This window comes from Corylus avellana, chromosome 3 (assembly GCF_965113065.1).
Source record: "Corylus avellana chromosome 3, dhCorAvel1.hap1.2, whole genome shotgun sequence".
Taxonomy (NCBI): domain Eukaryota; kingdom Viridiplantae; phylum Streptophyta; class Magnoliopsida; order Fagales; family Betulaceae; genus Corylus; species Corylus avellana.
This window is the reverse complement of record NC_142492.1, coordinates 14,883,034-14,896,490: the sequence shown is the minus strand read 5'-3', so window position 1 is coordinate 14,896,490 and position 13,457 is coordinate 14,883,034. Positions and strand designations below refer to the sequence as shown.

At 36.5% G+C, this 13,457-nt stretch overlaps 2 protein-coding genes across 4 annotated transcripts; one reads left to right on the top strand and one right to left on the bottom strand.

Annotated features, from left to right (window-relative positions):
- Window positions 1–4,031: 4,031 nt before the first annotated feature.
- Window positions 4,032–10,823, top strand: LOC132173830 (putative polygalacturonase). Of its 3 annotated transcripts, none has more exons than XM_059585454.2 (6): window positions 4,032–4,059; window positions 4,137–4,939; window positions 7,801–7,921; window positions 9,274–9,448; window positions 9,932–10,002; window positions 10,078–10,823. In XM_059585454.2, the coding sequence occupies exons 2-6, from the start codon at window positions 4,604–4,606 to the stop codon at window positions 10,722–10,724; spliced, it is 1,350 nt and encodes a 449-aa protein (XP_059441437.1). In that variant the 5' UTR covers window positions 4,032–4,059; window positions 4,137–4,603; the 3' UTR covers window positions 10,725–10,823. The 3 variants fall into 3 exon arrangements, with proteins under 3 accessions (XP_059441437.1, XP_059441436.1, XP_059441435.1); XM_059585453.2 differs by lacking the exon at window positions 4,032–4,059 and having other exon boundaries at window positions 4,073–4,218; window positions 4,347–4,939; XM_059585452.2 differs by lacking the exon at window positions 4,032–4,059 and having other exon boundaries at window positions 4,073–4,939.
- A 157-nt stretch (window positions 10,824–10,980) lies between these two features.
- LOC148586841 (uncharacterized) lies at window positions 10,981–11,870 on the bottom strand. The gene has a single exon (XM_088514655.1). It carries the CDS (start codon window positions 11,819–11,821, stop codon window positions 11,141–11,143), a length of 681 nt encoding a protein of 226 aa, XP_088370781.1. The 5' UTR covers window positions 11,822–11,870; the 3' UTR covers window positions 10,981–11,140.
- Window positions 11,871–13,457: the final 1,587 nt, after the last annotated feature.

The window sequence follows — 13,457 nt, the reverse complement described above, 5'->3', positions numbered from 1 at the left end:
TTGATGACATCATCTTTACTAGCTCAAGCTCTACTGCTATTATGTCTTCAATCAAGATGTTGTTTGCGGATTTTGTTAGCAAGGATCTTGGAGATTTAACTTTCTTCCTTGTTGTTGCTGTTACTCGTGTGCCTGCTGGGTTATTGCTTTCCCAATCTCGTTATATCACTGATATTTTGGCAAGGACAAATATCCAGGAAGCTAAGCCCATCACGTCACCCATGGCTGCCAGTACTTCTCTCAGTAAATTTTCTAGATCCCAATTTTCAGATATTACCCTTTATCGTAGTACTATTGGTGCTTTACAATATCTTTCCATCACGGGTCCTGATATTTCTTTTGCTGTGAGCAAAGTTTCTCAGTTTATGCATTTTCCTTGTGATACCCATTGGTCTGCCATAAAGAGGATTTTGTGTTATTTAAAATCTACAATTGTGGTTTGCTCATCAAGCGTTGCCCCTCCTCACAAATATTTGCCTATTTTGATGTTGACTAGGTAGGTTGCCCTGATGATAGAAAATTCACCTCTGGCTATTGTATGTTTCTCGGTTCAAATCTCTTGTAATGGAGTTCCAAGAAGCAACCTACTGTTTCTTGTTCATCCATTGAAGCTAAGTATAAAGCTGTTGCTAATGTTGCTGCTGAGTTACTTTGGATTCAATCTTTATTTCGAGAACTTAGTGTTGTTCTACCGTTGGCACCTATTCTCTATTGTGATAATATTGGGGCTACATATCTTTTTTCCAATCCAGCCTTCCATGCTCACACGAAGCATATTGAGATTGACTATTATTTTGTTCGTGATCGTGTGGCTTCCAAAACACTTGTAGTAAAATTTTTGTCCAGTAAAGATCAGCTTACCAATATACTCAATAAACCATTGGTTTCCCATCGTTTTCAACTTCTCAGATCCAATCTCAATGTTTGATCCCCAACATTGCTATTGCGGGGGAGTATTACTGCTCCTAATGTTTCTTGATGTTATGTGATGAAGTTAACCAAAAGCCAAAGAAAACCAAGCAACCGACATATGTGCAAGCTCAATCGACACAGGTGCAAGCTAAAGAGATATTGGGCTTAAGTGGTTTAATGTTAGTGGACATTACTGGAGTGATTTAATGCTAGTGGTCATTATGGCAACAAGTGCTTTGGTGAATGTCTGATTCTTTCCTTAATGCATGTGCCGTAGCATCTTCTCAAATTCCATGAGTTGGAGTGGATTGTAACTGAAGCTGTATTTTAATGTTTGCTTTTACTCTTGTATTTATTCTATTGTAACGAAAAGATAGATAACATTAGTTTTGCTCTTTGAAAATATTCTTTAAATTCAATGCAATGCCCACTATTCTCTTAGGCTAAATTAGCACAATTCTTGTATGTTATCATAAAACCAAGTGGGAGTGGGGTAGGGTTAGCTTAGGCGCATGAGAAGAATTAATTCTTAGGTGTTTATTATGTTTTGCTTTGGACGAAGGTGTGAACTGTTGGGTTATTCCTGCTCTGTTTTTTGGTAGTTTCTAGTTGTGTTTCTTTTGCCTTGAGTAAAGGCATGTAAAACGGCATGTTTGAGTTTTGATATAATGAAATTCTCCTATTCATCCCCCCCCCCCCCCCCTCCCCCAAAAAAAAAGGCGGCAATGCTACAGCGATTCTTTTTATATTTAGGCATTGTTTGGTTTGCGGTATGTCTAGTTCATTGGAAAATGAATAGTTACTACTAGGAATAGAAGAGTGTGGAATATAATAGCTATTCGTATTCCTTAGTTTGGTAACAACATGCATGCAAAGATTGGACTTAAATCAAAATTACGAAAAACCCCATTTTTTTTCTTTCAAATTCATATTAAAAAAAAAAAAAAAACTGAAATAAAATGGGTGGCCGACCACCCCCAAACAGAAGCGGCGGAGGGTGGCCGCTGATAAGTGCCAAATATTGCATATTTGGACCCCTTTATTTACATTAGTTAATCCTTTAGCTGTATCGCGTTATTTAATATTTTGTGTTAGTTTTGTGTTTTTAATGTTTTGTAAGTCATTAAAGAAAAACTATAGCTTTAAAGGAAAAAATGCAAAGTTTGGAAGAAAGCATACTTTGAGAAGACCTAGATGATGTGGTTAAGTTTAACCAAATCCAAGAAAAAGTTAAATTGGATTAAAGTTCAGATTGGATAAAATTTCGGATTGGATTCAAATTCATATTTTGCACACGTCTCAGTATTTTGACCATAATTTTCCACTAAAATATTGGATTGAAGTGATTCAAATGGCATTGGAAAGCTAACTCAAAATACTACAATTCGTTGTGAAATATAATTTTTCTAATTCGGACGATTACTATGCCAAAATTACCCCGTAATTAAAGGACACAAATCTGGATGAATCCTATTCCGATTTCAGACTCCTATTTTGACTAGGAGACTGACCTCCAAATTATCTAGGTTTAATAGGGCTTTTAGGACTTTCCTAAGCCTATAAATAGACTTCTTTGCATTTAAGAAAATAGATAAAATTCTAAAGAGCAAAATTCTACAGTTTTTCTCTTTTAAATTTAAGTTTTCTTTAGATTTAGGTTTTATTTTTATGTGGAGCTAAATTCCCAACTAAGGTTGGGGATGAAGCCTCACCGATGAAGAACGACATCACTTTTATGTAAGTCTTTATTTATCCGATTTTATTGAGGTTTAATATTTCAATTGTTTTATTTCTTTTCAATGTGTGGAGTGATTCTTGAATATTTTTTATCATTTAAGGATACACTTGATGATTTAAGATAATTTCACATAATTGATTGCTTGATTTTATTTGCCTAAATAATTGGATATCCCTTATGATTTGTTCTACGGATATATTTGGTGTTTCAATTAAGATTGGATATCTTTTGTGTTTTACAGATACATTTGATGATTTAATTGATATTGGATTTCTTTTGTGATTTGTGCAATGAATGGATACATGAGATGATTTTGATTAACTGTTGAAGTATAGTAAAACATATCTAAGATTTTAATTGTGAGAACTTCAGATTAATATTGATAAACATGGAAGTATGTTGTTATGATTCGATGCATGTGAATTCTCAAACCTTAGTCTTTTATCTCTTAGTTTATTTTAATTAGTTTATGTTTGTCTTTTAATTTTAAAAATCAAAATTTAAAACATTTTTGGAACTAGGTTAGGATTTAATTAGTTTAAATTTAAATTGTTTTTTCAAAAATACAATTCTATGTAGGTTCAACCTTGCACTTGCAATCTATTAAACTATAATCGATTTGTGCACTTGTGAGTTAAATAAATTTGCACAACAGCCGCAGCCACTCCGACAAATGCGACGGGGGTGGTCACACCACTCCCGACCTCTTCTATGAGTGGCCAACCACCCCCACTTTATTTTTTATATTTATATTTTTTGTTTTGTTTTAAGTTTAAAATTTTTTTAAAAAATTATAAGGTATTTTTAAAAAATGTATTCGATTCCTTAAGGATTAACTAAGCCACTAAAAAATGAATGGCTTAGTTAATCGTGTGTGTATGAGATTAGTAGTTCTATGAGAATAAACTATTCTCAAGAATAATGTGTAACCAAATAAAAAAATAGTTATACCGTAGGATTAGCCATTCTTTTTCAGGAATCTATTTCACGAACTAAACAAGGCCTTAGATGAGCTCCATAGCATTTTTTTTAATCTTTTTTTCTATTTTTTTGGTAAAAATTTATTTAAAAAATTGTATATATTGAAAAAGTAAACATTCAAAGGAAAAAATAGATGGATCCGGCTTCAGTGTCTGCTGTATATATATTGAAGGGTACGGATTAATTTGGGTTAAACTCGTCGTTTTTCTACACTCGAGACGTATAAGTAAAGACCTATAAACTTGACGCCGTTTAACCCCTGAAGCCGGATCCAAAATGGATAAATAATGCCGTTGGAATGTCTGCGTGTCGACTCCCACTTATCACAGCATTTTCGTGCTTATTTTAAGTCTCACTCGTAAGTCGTATTTATTATTGTTGGCCCATGTAGGTGTCAATGTTTTATTTACTACTTCATCCCCTTGTCGGTGTGTCCTCTGAGCTTGTGTTCTGCTCTCCCCTTTCTCTCTCTCTCTCTCACTCTCACTCTCTCACCTGTGGACAGAGCTCCGTTGTTGAACTCCGGTGATTCCTTCCTCAAAACCGATCTCAGCCGTCCGATGCTTCGTCAGAGCTCAATCTCACAGGTCTCTCTCTTTCTCAATGTGTCACTTTTGTCGGTCTTAACATTTTCCTTTTCAATTATATAATATTAATGCAGATTAATCTCCATTAACGCTTCTCTTTTGGAGCTTTCTCTTTGTTCCATTTCCAGATCTACCACACATCTTCTCTCTCTTTTTCTCTCTCGAAGATTCTAAACCAAATCTTCAAGTAATTTTGTTCTTTTTCCCCTGTAATCACTCTCAATCAGTCACTATTTGTTTATTTTCTCTCAATCTTCTCCAAGTCGTCCTCTAAAGCACTTTTTGTACCTTTTCTCTTTGGCTTTCCCAAGCATTCCTTTAAACAAACACAGAAAAAATTCGTACCTCCGCTAACCGCCCATAGAAAAAGTTTAAATTTACGAAAATGCTTTGCTTCATCTTCTCGGTTTTCCTCTGCTTCTCAACCATTGCACCGATTCTGAACTCTGTGGCGCTCCCCGAAATGATAACATGCTCGGGGATGGCACCGATGAAGTACCGGAACGACAAGATCTCGATTACGGACTTCGGGGGTGTCGGTGACGGACGGACGTTGAATACGAAGGCGTTTCTGGAGGCGATTTATCGGATTCAGCACATGAGGAGGAGAGGTGGCACGCTGCTTTATATACCTCCTGGGGTTTACTTAACGGAGAGCTTCAATCTCACCAGCCACATGACCCTCTACTTGGCTAGAGGTGCTGTTATCAAAGCCACTCAGGTACTCATAATCTCATTAATTATCTCACTCCTAAACTTGATTAAAGATGTCTTTGATTATGATAATAAATCTCCAGATTATTGTTACATTATTGCCTTGCACTGTTGAAAATTTTATTTGCTTGGTGATCTGGTTTTGATTGGCCTAGCGAGAGTGATGGTGTAAAAAAACATTGGGGATTGAGATATGTGCAACAACCATTGATGGGTCCTGGCTTAAAAAGAAAAATAACATGGTGGGTCTGGTTTCGCGTGGTTGCATGTGCATTGCATTTACAGTGGAAAGAAACAAGATAATGGGACAGCTAGATATCTGTCGGGTGGTCCTGTCGTATTATTAATAACCGTTAGTTTACTTATAATATTGCTTATTCCATTACCACATGTAGGATGCCAATACTTGTATGTTGTTTTGATATCAATAGAAGGTATTGTTTTATTATATAGTAAACGCACACCATCAGTAATTTACACAAATCTGCACTCGACAATTTAAAAAAAAAGAGTAATGGTACAGCATATTTTTGTCATTCCTATACAGAATTTTATTTAAAATATAAAATAATAAAATATGAAAGAGAAGAGGAAAAAGAGAGAGAAAGAAACTAATGATGAAGCGTTAGGGCTATATCTTTACTATTGATGTATATTACATAATACAAAAGGTCTCTATTTAAAAAGAGGCTGAGTAAAGGCCGAGTAAAATCTAGAATAATTAACGAAGTGAATAAATCCTACAGGGAAACAGAATAAAGGAGAACATAAGACATTCTAACATGAAAGGAAAAATAAAATAAAGCCTAATTAGATAATATTTCCTAAATATTATAACAACCCCCCTCAAACTCAAGGTGTAAGCTTGAGTTTGGAGAAAAAAAGGAATTGATCTTGTAAGATTGCCAGATTCGGTGGCCGGAGAACTGGGTCGAGAATGTTTTGAAACCGGGTTGAACTGGGGTGAAAATGCTCTAAACACTTAATGAACTGGTTGAAAATGCTCTGAAACCAAGTTAAACTGATTGAAATTGCTTTGAGAACCGGAGTAAACCGGGTTGAAAATACTCTGAAACCAAATGAACTGGTTGAAAATGTTATGAAACTGGGTTGAACCGGTATAAAATGCTTTGGAAACCTGTTGAACCGGTGAACAGGTTCAAAAAACTTGACTGAACTGGAGTGAATAGGATTGAAACCGGATCGGTTTGTCATGAAACTCAGTGAACCAGGTGAATGGGTTTTTGACCGGGGTGAATTGCGATCCTTGCAATAAGAGGGTAGGATTCTTGTTCATGCAACCTAGAAGGCTAGACGCTAATGTACGCGGACAGGAAGTGCATGCTGGTTGTATGGTTACTTGTGCTTCTGGCTTGTTCACGTACATGGTTCTTTGGGATTTTTTGTCCTGGGGGTTGGTAACCCAACTGAACCAACCCCCTTAACTATAATTCTATAAGAAACTTGAAAAAGAAAAGAAAAGAAAAGCGGTTGTTGGCGATTGAAGTGGGAGAGATGGGAGGAGAAAGCGGCTGCCAACGAAGGAAAATAAGGGGTGTCAAACAATGTGCGATGGTAAGAGAATGAGAGATGCAGATGTGCGGCTGATTTGAATGAACAAAATGTAGGGGGGGGGGGGGGGGGTGGGGGGGAAATCTTATTGACCGACCAATGGGTAGCCAGGTTTACCTGGCCAAACTGCATCGGTTCCAGCTGACCCAATGATCAATCCTACTCAATATCCTAAATCTGAACTAGGTCTCCTGTAATTAAGAGTTACTTATGGGGTCAGTATGGTTCTTGGACCATAACACCTAAAAGAGACTCATAATATGAATCTTCACCCTAGTGACCTAGTCCTTGAAGCTTGTCGCATATCCTGAGCCCATGTTAGCAGTGGTGGAGAGGGGGAGCCGGACTAATTTATAGAAAGCTGACAAACAGAAACAAATAGGACCAAAGAAATAGGTACCCTAGAATTTTGTCATGTACAGGAAACAAAATAATTGGCAAAGGAAAAAAAGAAAAAAGAAAAAGAAAAAGATAAGTTTTGCTATCCCAAAATTGAAACACAAGGATACAAGAATTTCTCCAATGCTCGCGCAATTGTCTTGCACACAAAGTTTTTTCCTTTATTTCTTTTTTATGGTGATTTATATTTTTGTAATTTGTTCAGTTCTCACAAACCAAACCTTCCAACACATGAAAGGAGAGTAGTCATATTACATCTAACATCTCACTCTACTGCTTCTTAGGCACAATAAGTCTTATAAACTGGTCTAAATTAATTAATTAAACATTTCTATTTATAAGAGGCTTGATACAGTTCTTAGACACTTATTTTCTTGACTCCCACCTCCCAAAAAAGATCCTTCTAAAGGCAATCATTTTAAATCCTAGTCAATCTTTCTTGAATTGTTATTCTTAAGAATTAAGAAGAGTTTTCTTTTTCTTTCTACAGTAGAATACTACAAATATGACTAAATTCTATTAACTAAAATAAATGAGGACAACACAATTATTTACAGCACTATCCTTTTTCCAGCATTATAACATCATTATTATGTTTATTTATTATTTTTTTTTTGGGGGGGGGGGGTCAATGGGTGATTTCGTCCTTTTTAAGGAGGGGTGCTGACAAATGTAACTTCCTATAGACATTGACCCTTGTATAGATATCATTGAGGTAGATTCTTTCTCTAATTAAGGAAGGAAAAAGGTAAAACAATTGAAAGCCTTAGATGAGTAGTGCTTTATTCCTTGGCCCATGATTTGTTAATTTATGTGATCTGTTGATCTTTCTTGCTTATTTATCTATTTATTTAAATCATAGATATCTTGATCTTTCTTCCTTGATTGATGCTTCAGGATACTGGGAATTGGCCTTTAATTGCTCCTTTGCCATCTTATGGAAGGGGGAGGGAGCTCCCTGGAGGAAGGTATCAGAGTTTTATTCATGCAGATGGGGTTCGTGACGTGATAATCACTGGTGGGTATCAACAAGAATTTGCATAACTGCTTGTCATGCTTAATAATAGATCCCTTCTGTTTCCTGAAGCATCAAGCATCTTAAATGGTTTAATAATCAATATTTAGATAACCTTACCCCTCTCAAACTGACATTTTAAAAAGCAACAATTGATCCCCTCGAACTATCCAGCACTTTCAGTTTGCCCCCTCTGTTGGTTTAGTTAACTAACTTAACTTGGACGGCAAATGTATTACATGAACCACATATGACTGAAATTGCCCATGTGAAAATACAGCCATTGAAACCCATGGCCAGGCCTTGGGCTCCTATAATTGAGATGCATGACCAAGCCATGTGGTGCGGACACCAATGCATGCCACCAATCACGCGTGTATCGACGTTGAAGGATGACCCAACCTATGACTTAGTGGCTGGGTGATTGAGAGCTGGAGATTTTGTTATTGGCTTTTGTTATTTTGCATTTTTCTTTTATCATTATGTTATTTACTTACTAGACTTTGGGTTATGTTATTTTTGGAATTTATGGTTTTTTTACTGGGTTGTCAGTCTAAGTGTGACTAAGGTTAGAGTTTAGTTTTTCAGTCTATTTAAACCTATTTTTGTACTATTTTTGGGAGCTTTTGATTAATAAACAAATTTGACGATTGTTTCTCCCTTGTATTTTTCCTCTTCCTGCTTATCCTCTCCATTTCCCACTTATTCTTCTCCTTCTCCCTCCATCCCGTTCCCTGTTCTCCCTTCTACTTTCTACTTGTTTTTTGTTGATGTATTGCATCAAATTTGGTATCAGAACCTTCTGTGATTGTTTTCTATCAACAATTGTGTGATCCTATGCATCCCATATCAACAATTGTGTGATCCTATGCATCCCAAGCCAGCTGCACTCTGCTTAAAGCTTGGAACCACCTTTCTTTGTCAACCACAAAAAGCATTGCCTTGCGCCACCGCACAAGCCCTTTAGAGCCGCACTGCCGCCCAAAGCCCAAACACCTAATCGACAATTTGAGTCACGTGTGGGTCACATGATGCACTTTTTGTTCAAGTTAACAAAAAATGCTAACAGAGGGAGCAAATTGAAAGTGCATGGTAATTTGATGGGTCAATTGTCACTTTTTAAAGTTAAATGATTGCAAATCGGATATCACATCGAGAGGGTAAGTGTAGTTTTCCCAAAAATAAAAATATGTAACCATTTTACTTTACAGTAATGAAGCACGTATATGTGGGTTTTTTGACATGCAGTGATGTAAAAATCTCATCCTAAACTACATCTTTTAGTAACAAATGACATTTTATAATCTTTGTCTTCTGTTTTTTCTTTTTGGCTTCTCAATTTGTTGTTTTCATAGGTGAGAATGGGACAATTGATGGCCAAGGAGGTGTCTGGTGGAACATGTGGAGGCAGAGAACTCTTCAATTTACTAGGCCGAGTCTCATTGAATTCATGAACTCCAGAAACATTATCATTTCCAATGTGATTTTCCAGAATTCTCCATTTTGGAACATTCACCCTGTCTATTGCAGGTAAAAAACTATTCGACTCTATTTTGCAAAGCTTTATCACAAACATCTTAAGAGAAATTGAGAAAATATGTGGCTCCACATTGAACCTCTCAACTGGTGGGTGAAGCTGAAGCTCCATTTGTCCAATTTTGATTTTTGAATTACTGATTATAAGGATCTCTTGAAGTGTGTGTGTGTGTCAATATATATAGATATATAGATATATACATATGTTTGATATCTACCATAAATAATTTGTTCTAGAATGTTGGAGTTAAATATTTAATTTTGCAGCATTTTAAACTTTATAGGAAGCTGCCTGCAGTCCAGTAATGTTAAGCTGGCCAATTCTGTGTATGACATATCTGAATTTACAGTGACTTTGCCAACTAATTCAAAAAATGAATTGGATTTACATTATTCAAGTGGCTGCGAATCAGTAGATAAATTTTTATGTTTTTTGCAGTCCATTATATCATCTCATACATCTTTCTTTTTCTGCAGCAATGTTGTTATCCGCTATGTTACAATATTGGCTCCATCTGACTCTCCCAACACTGATGGCATTGATCCAGGTAATAATAGATTTAGTTCCTTATATGATCCTCTCCAACATCCGATGTTGATTACTGTTACAATTTATGATGCAGATTCAAGCTCTCATGTGTGCATAGAGGACTCATACATATCAACTGGAGATGATCTTGTGGCTGTGAAGAGCGGGTGGGACGAATACGGCATTGCTTATGGTCGTTGTAGCTCCGACATCACAATCCGACGGATAACAGGATCGTCCCCATTTGCTGGAATTGCAATTGGAAGTGAAACCTCCGGTGGGGTTGAGAATGTGTTGGCAGAACATATAAACCTTTTCAACATGGGACTTGGCATCCATGTGAAGACAAACATTGGTAGGGGAGGGTTCATAAGAAATATAACAATAACTAATGTGTTTATGGAAAATTCTCGAAAGGGGATAAAGATTGCAGGCGACGTTGGTGGCCACCCTGATGACAGATTCAACCCAAATGCTCTCCCGGTTGTCAAGGACATCACTATCAAGAATGTCTGGGGTGTGAAGGTTCTGCAAGCGGGTTTGATAAAAGGCCTGAAGAACTCTCCTTTTACAGGGATTTGCCTCTCTAACATCAATCTCCATGGCTCCACACCAACCGGCCCAAGAAGTTCTCCTTGGAAGTGCTCCGATGTAACCGGAGGTTCTCATCTGGTCAACCCAGGGCCATGTTCAGAGCTGTGCAGCACTGATCAGAACGATTCATGTTCCAGTCACTTCTAATACTTGGTATTTTTTTTATTCATCCTTTTAAAATGAGATAAATATTTATATATATATTTTTTAAATTTCAGGATAAATAGCAAAGAATTGTTTCTCTATTATGTGATGGTATTCCAATTGCTTCAAACATCACGCATTAACATGCATTAAATGCTTTGAAATCTTATGCATAATCTTGTAAACAAGCAATCCACAGAGGAGTGCCATGTATATACATATATATATATATATATACACACACACATAATAAGACATCTAGAGGCAGGAGGCTCTCATATCATACTTCCACATCTCGCATGGATGCAAAATTATTTACAAAGCTATACTCCCACGAAAACATGTACCATAAAAACAAAAAGAAACAACTAAATAAAAATAATCGCATAATTATAAACCCTTTCTTGTCACGCAAATCTTCAAAACAGATCGAAAAACTTGATGACACTCCTCATAAACCCACCCTCCTGCTCGTGATGGTGTTCGTGGTCGTGATGGTGACCGTGATGGTGCTCGTGCTCGTCCTCTCTCTCCCTCTCTTCTTGCTCCACGTGTGGGTGGTGGTGGTGATGCCTCTTCTTCATGTGCTCGTTCCTCTCTCCATCATCATCCTCGCGGTGGAACCTGGGCCTCACGTGGCCGAACCTGGCCCACATCTCGCGCGCCCCGCCTCGGACCTCCGGAACCGAACCCGAATCTTTTTCGTGGGATATGATCATGTCGTTTCCGAACGGGACCTCGCGGTCAGGGAAGCGCGAGCCCAACGGCTTGAACTTGTAGATGTGGTTTTCACGGCGGTGATGGCGGCAACGGTGGCCTCGACGGGAGGTCAACGGGAACGGACGGAAGTGGTGGTTGACCGGACGGAAGCTGATCATCGTCAACGGCTCGGATTTGGCTTCGGATTCCGTGGACGTGGTTGTCCACTCGGACATGGCTGTGGGTACGGACACGGGTTGCTCGTTGGAGGGGAGGTGCGTTATGGGTGCCGGATCTGGCAAGACGACATCGTTTTCGGACGGATCTAACGGAGTACGGGCATGGCAGAGGGCGAGCAAGAAGAACGTAACGGTGACGCTGATGACGGCGAGTCGGGCCATTTTTTTGTGGCGGTTAGGAAATATGAGCGAGAGGAGTTGGATAAACGTAGCTTAATATATATAGGGAAGAGAGAGAGAGTGGTTCGGGCAGATAGGGCAGGTGGTTTTGGGCGAGGTTTGACGGGGGTACAGAAAGACGGGCAGCGGGCAGCGGGGTTGACCGACCACGTGCGTTTTCGTCCTGCTCGGTTTCAGTGTGTGGGATTCACATTTGGGCGGCCCTAGGTATCAGCCGGAGCAGGCTTTGTGTACAGTACACGACAATACAATACGTGTGAGTTGACCATGGACTTGTGATCCATTGTCATTTTATGGCTAGATTTTTGGAGGTTTTTAGCATTTTCCTCTATTTTGTGTTTTTAACGTTGAGACTCAAATTTCCAATTTTACAAATTTGATATTCAAGTTTACAATCATTTTAAATTCAAGACCTTCATCTATTTTTTTTTTTCAAATAAATAATAAAAGTTATATAAAAATATATGAAAAAGTTCAAATACCTCCTTCAAACTATTGATAATGTCTTCTAAAACTTTTAATTGTGACAATATATTTTCAAATTATCAGAATAAAGTCAATATTCTCTCAATGACGGAACTATCTTTGTAAAAAAATAAATAAATAAATAAATAAAAAAATCATTTTTATAAGAAAAAAATTTAAAAATTTAGATTTTTTTTTTAATAAAAATTGAGAAGTTTAATTTTTTTTTTTTAGATAAAAATTTCCGTTTTAAAAAAATAAACAAAATTTCGTTTAAAAAAATAAATTGTAAATTTCGTTTTTGAATTTTTTTTTTTTTAAAAAAATATTATTATTTTTAAATAAAAAATTCCATTAAAAAAATCGTTTTTTTTTTTAAAATTAAAATTTTCGTTTTTTTAAAAAAAGTTAATTATTTTTTTAATTTTTTGTTTGAATTTATTGGAGTATTTTTTTTTTCTTACTAAGAAATCTATAGGGGTATTTAAATTTTTGTCTTTTTGCTAGCCATGAGAGATATTGACAATGTTTTGAAAATTTTGGGGGACATTGTCAATTAAGTGGTAGTTTGATAGAGATATGTGGACTTTATCCTTATAAATTATACTAAGAGATCTGTTACATGTACATTTCGGGTCCATTTTTCATACATTTTTTTTTTTCCTAAATCAACCATTAAATCTATAGAATTTAAATACATAAGCCTTACATGTCGATTTCACAGATTCAATGGTTGATTTTAAAAAAAATGTACGGAAATAGACTATTATAAAGCACTCAACAATTATAAAACACCCAATTCCAATAAAATTCATTGCATGCAATTTTTCCATATTTTGAACCTTTATATATATATATATATATATATATATATATGTCCGCACAAGGGGAGGGAAATGAGGATTCGAATTGGTAACGTTTGCTTCATGAGGCGTGGTTCCTACCTAATTGAGCTAGTGCTTGGGGACTTCCATAATTTGAACTTATGTTTTTTGTTTTTTTATTAAAAAATTATTATTATTTTTTCAAATTTATTAGAGTATTTTTGTCATATTGAAAAAAAATTTTAGGTCTTTTTTGTCTTTTTGTTGACCTTGGGGGATATATTGTCAACTTTTTGGTAGTTTGAGGTAAGTATGTAAACTTTTCCCTA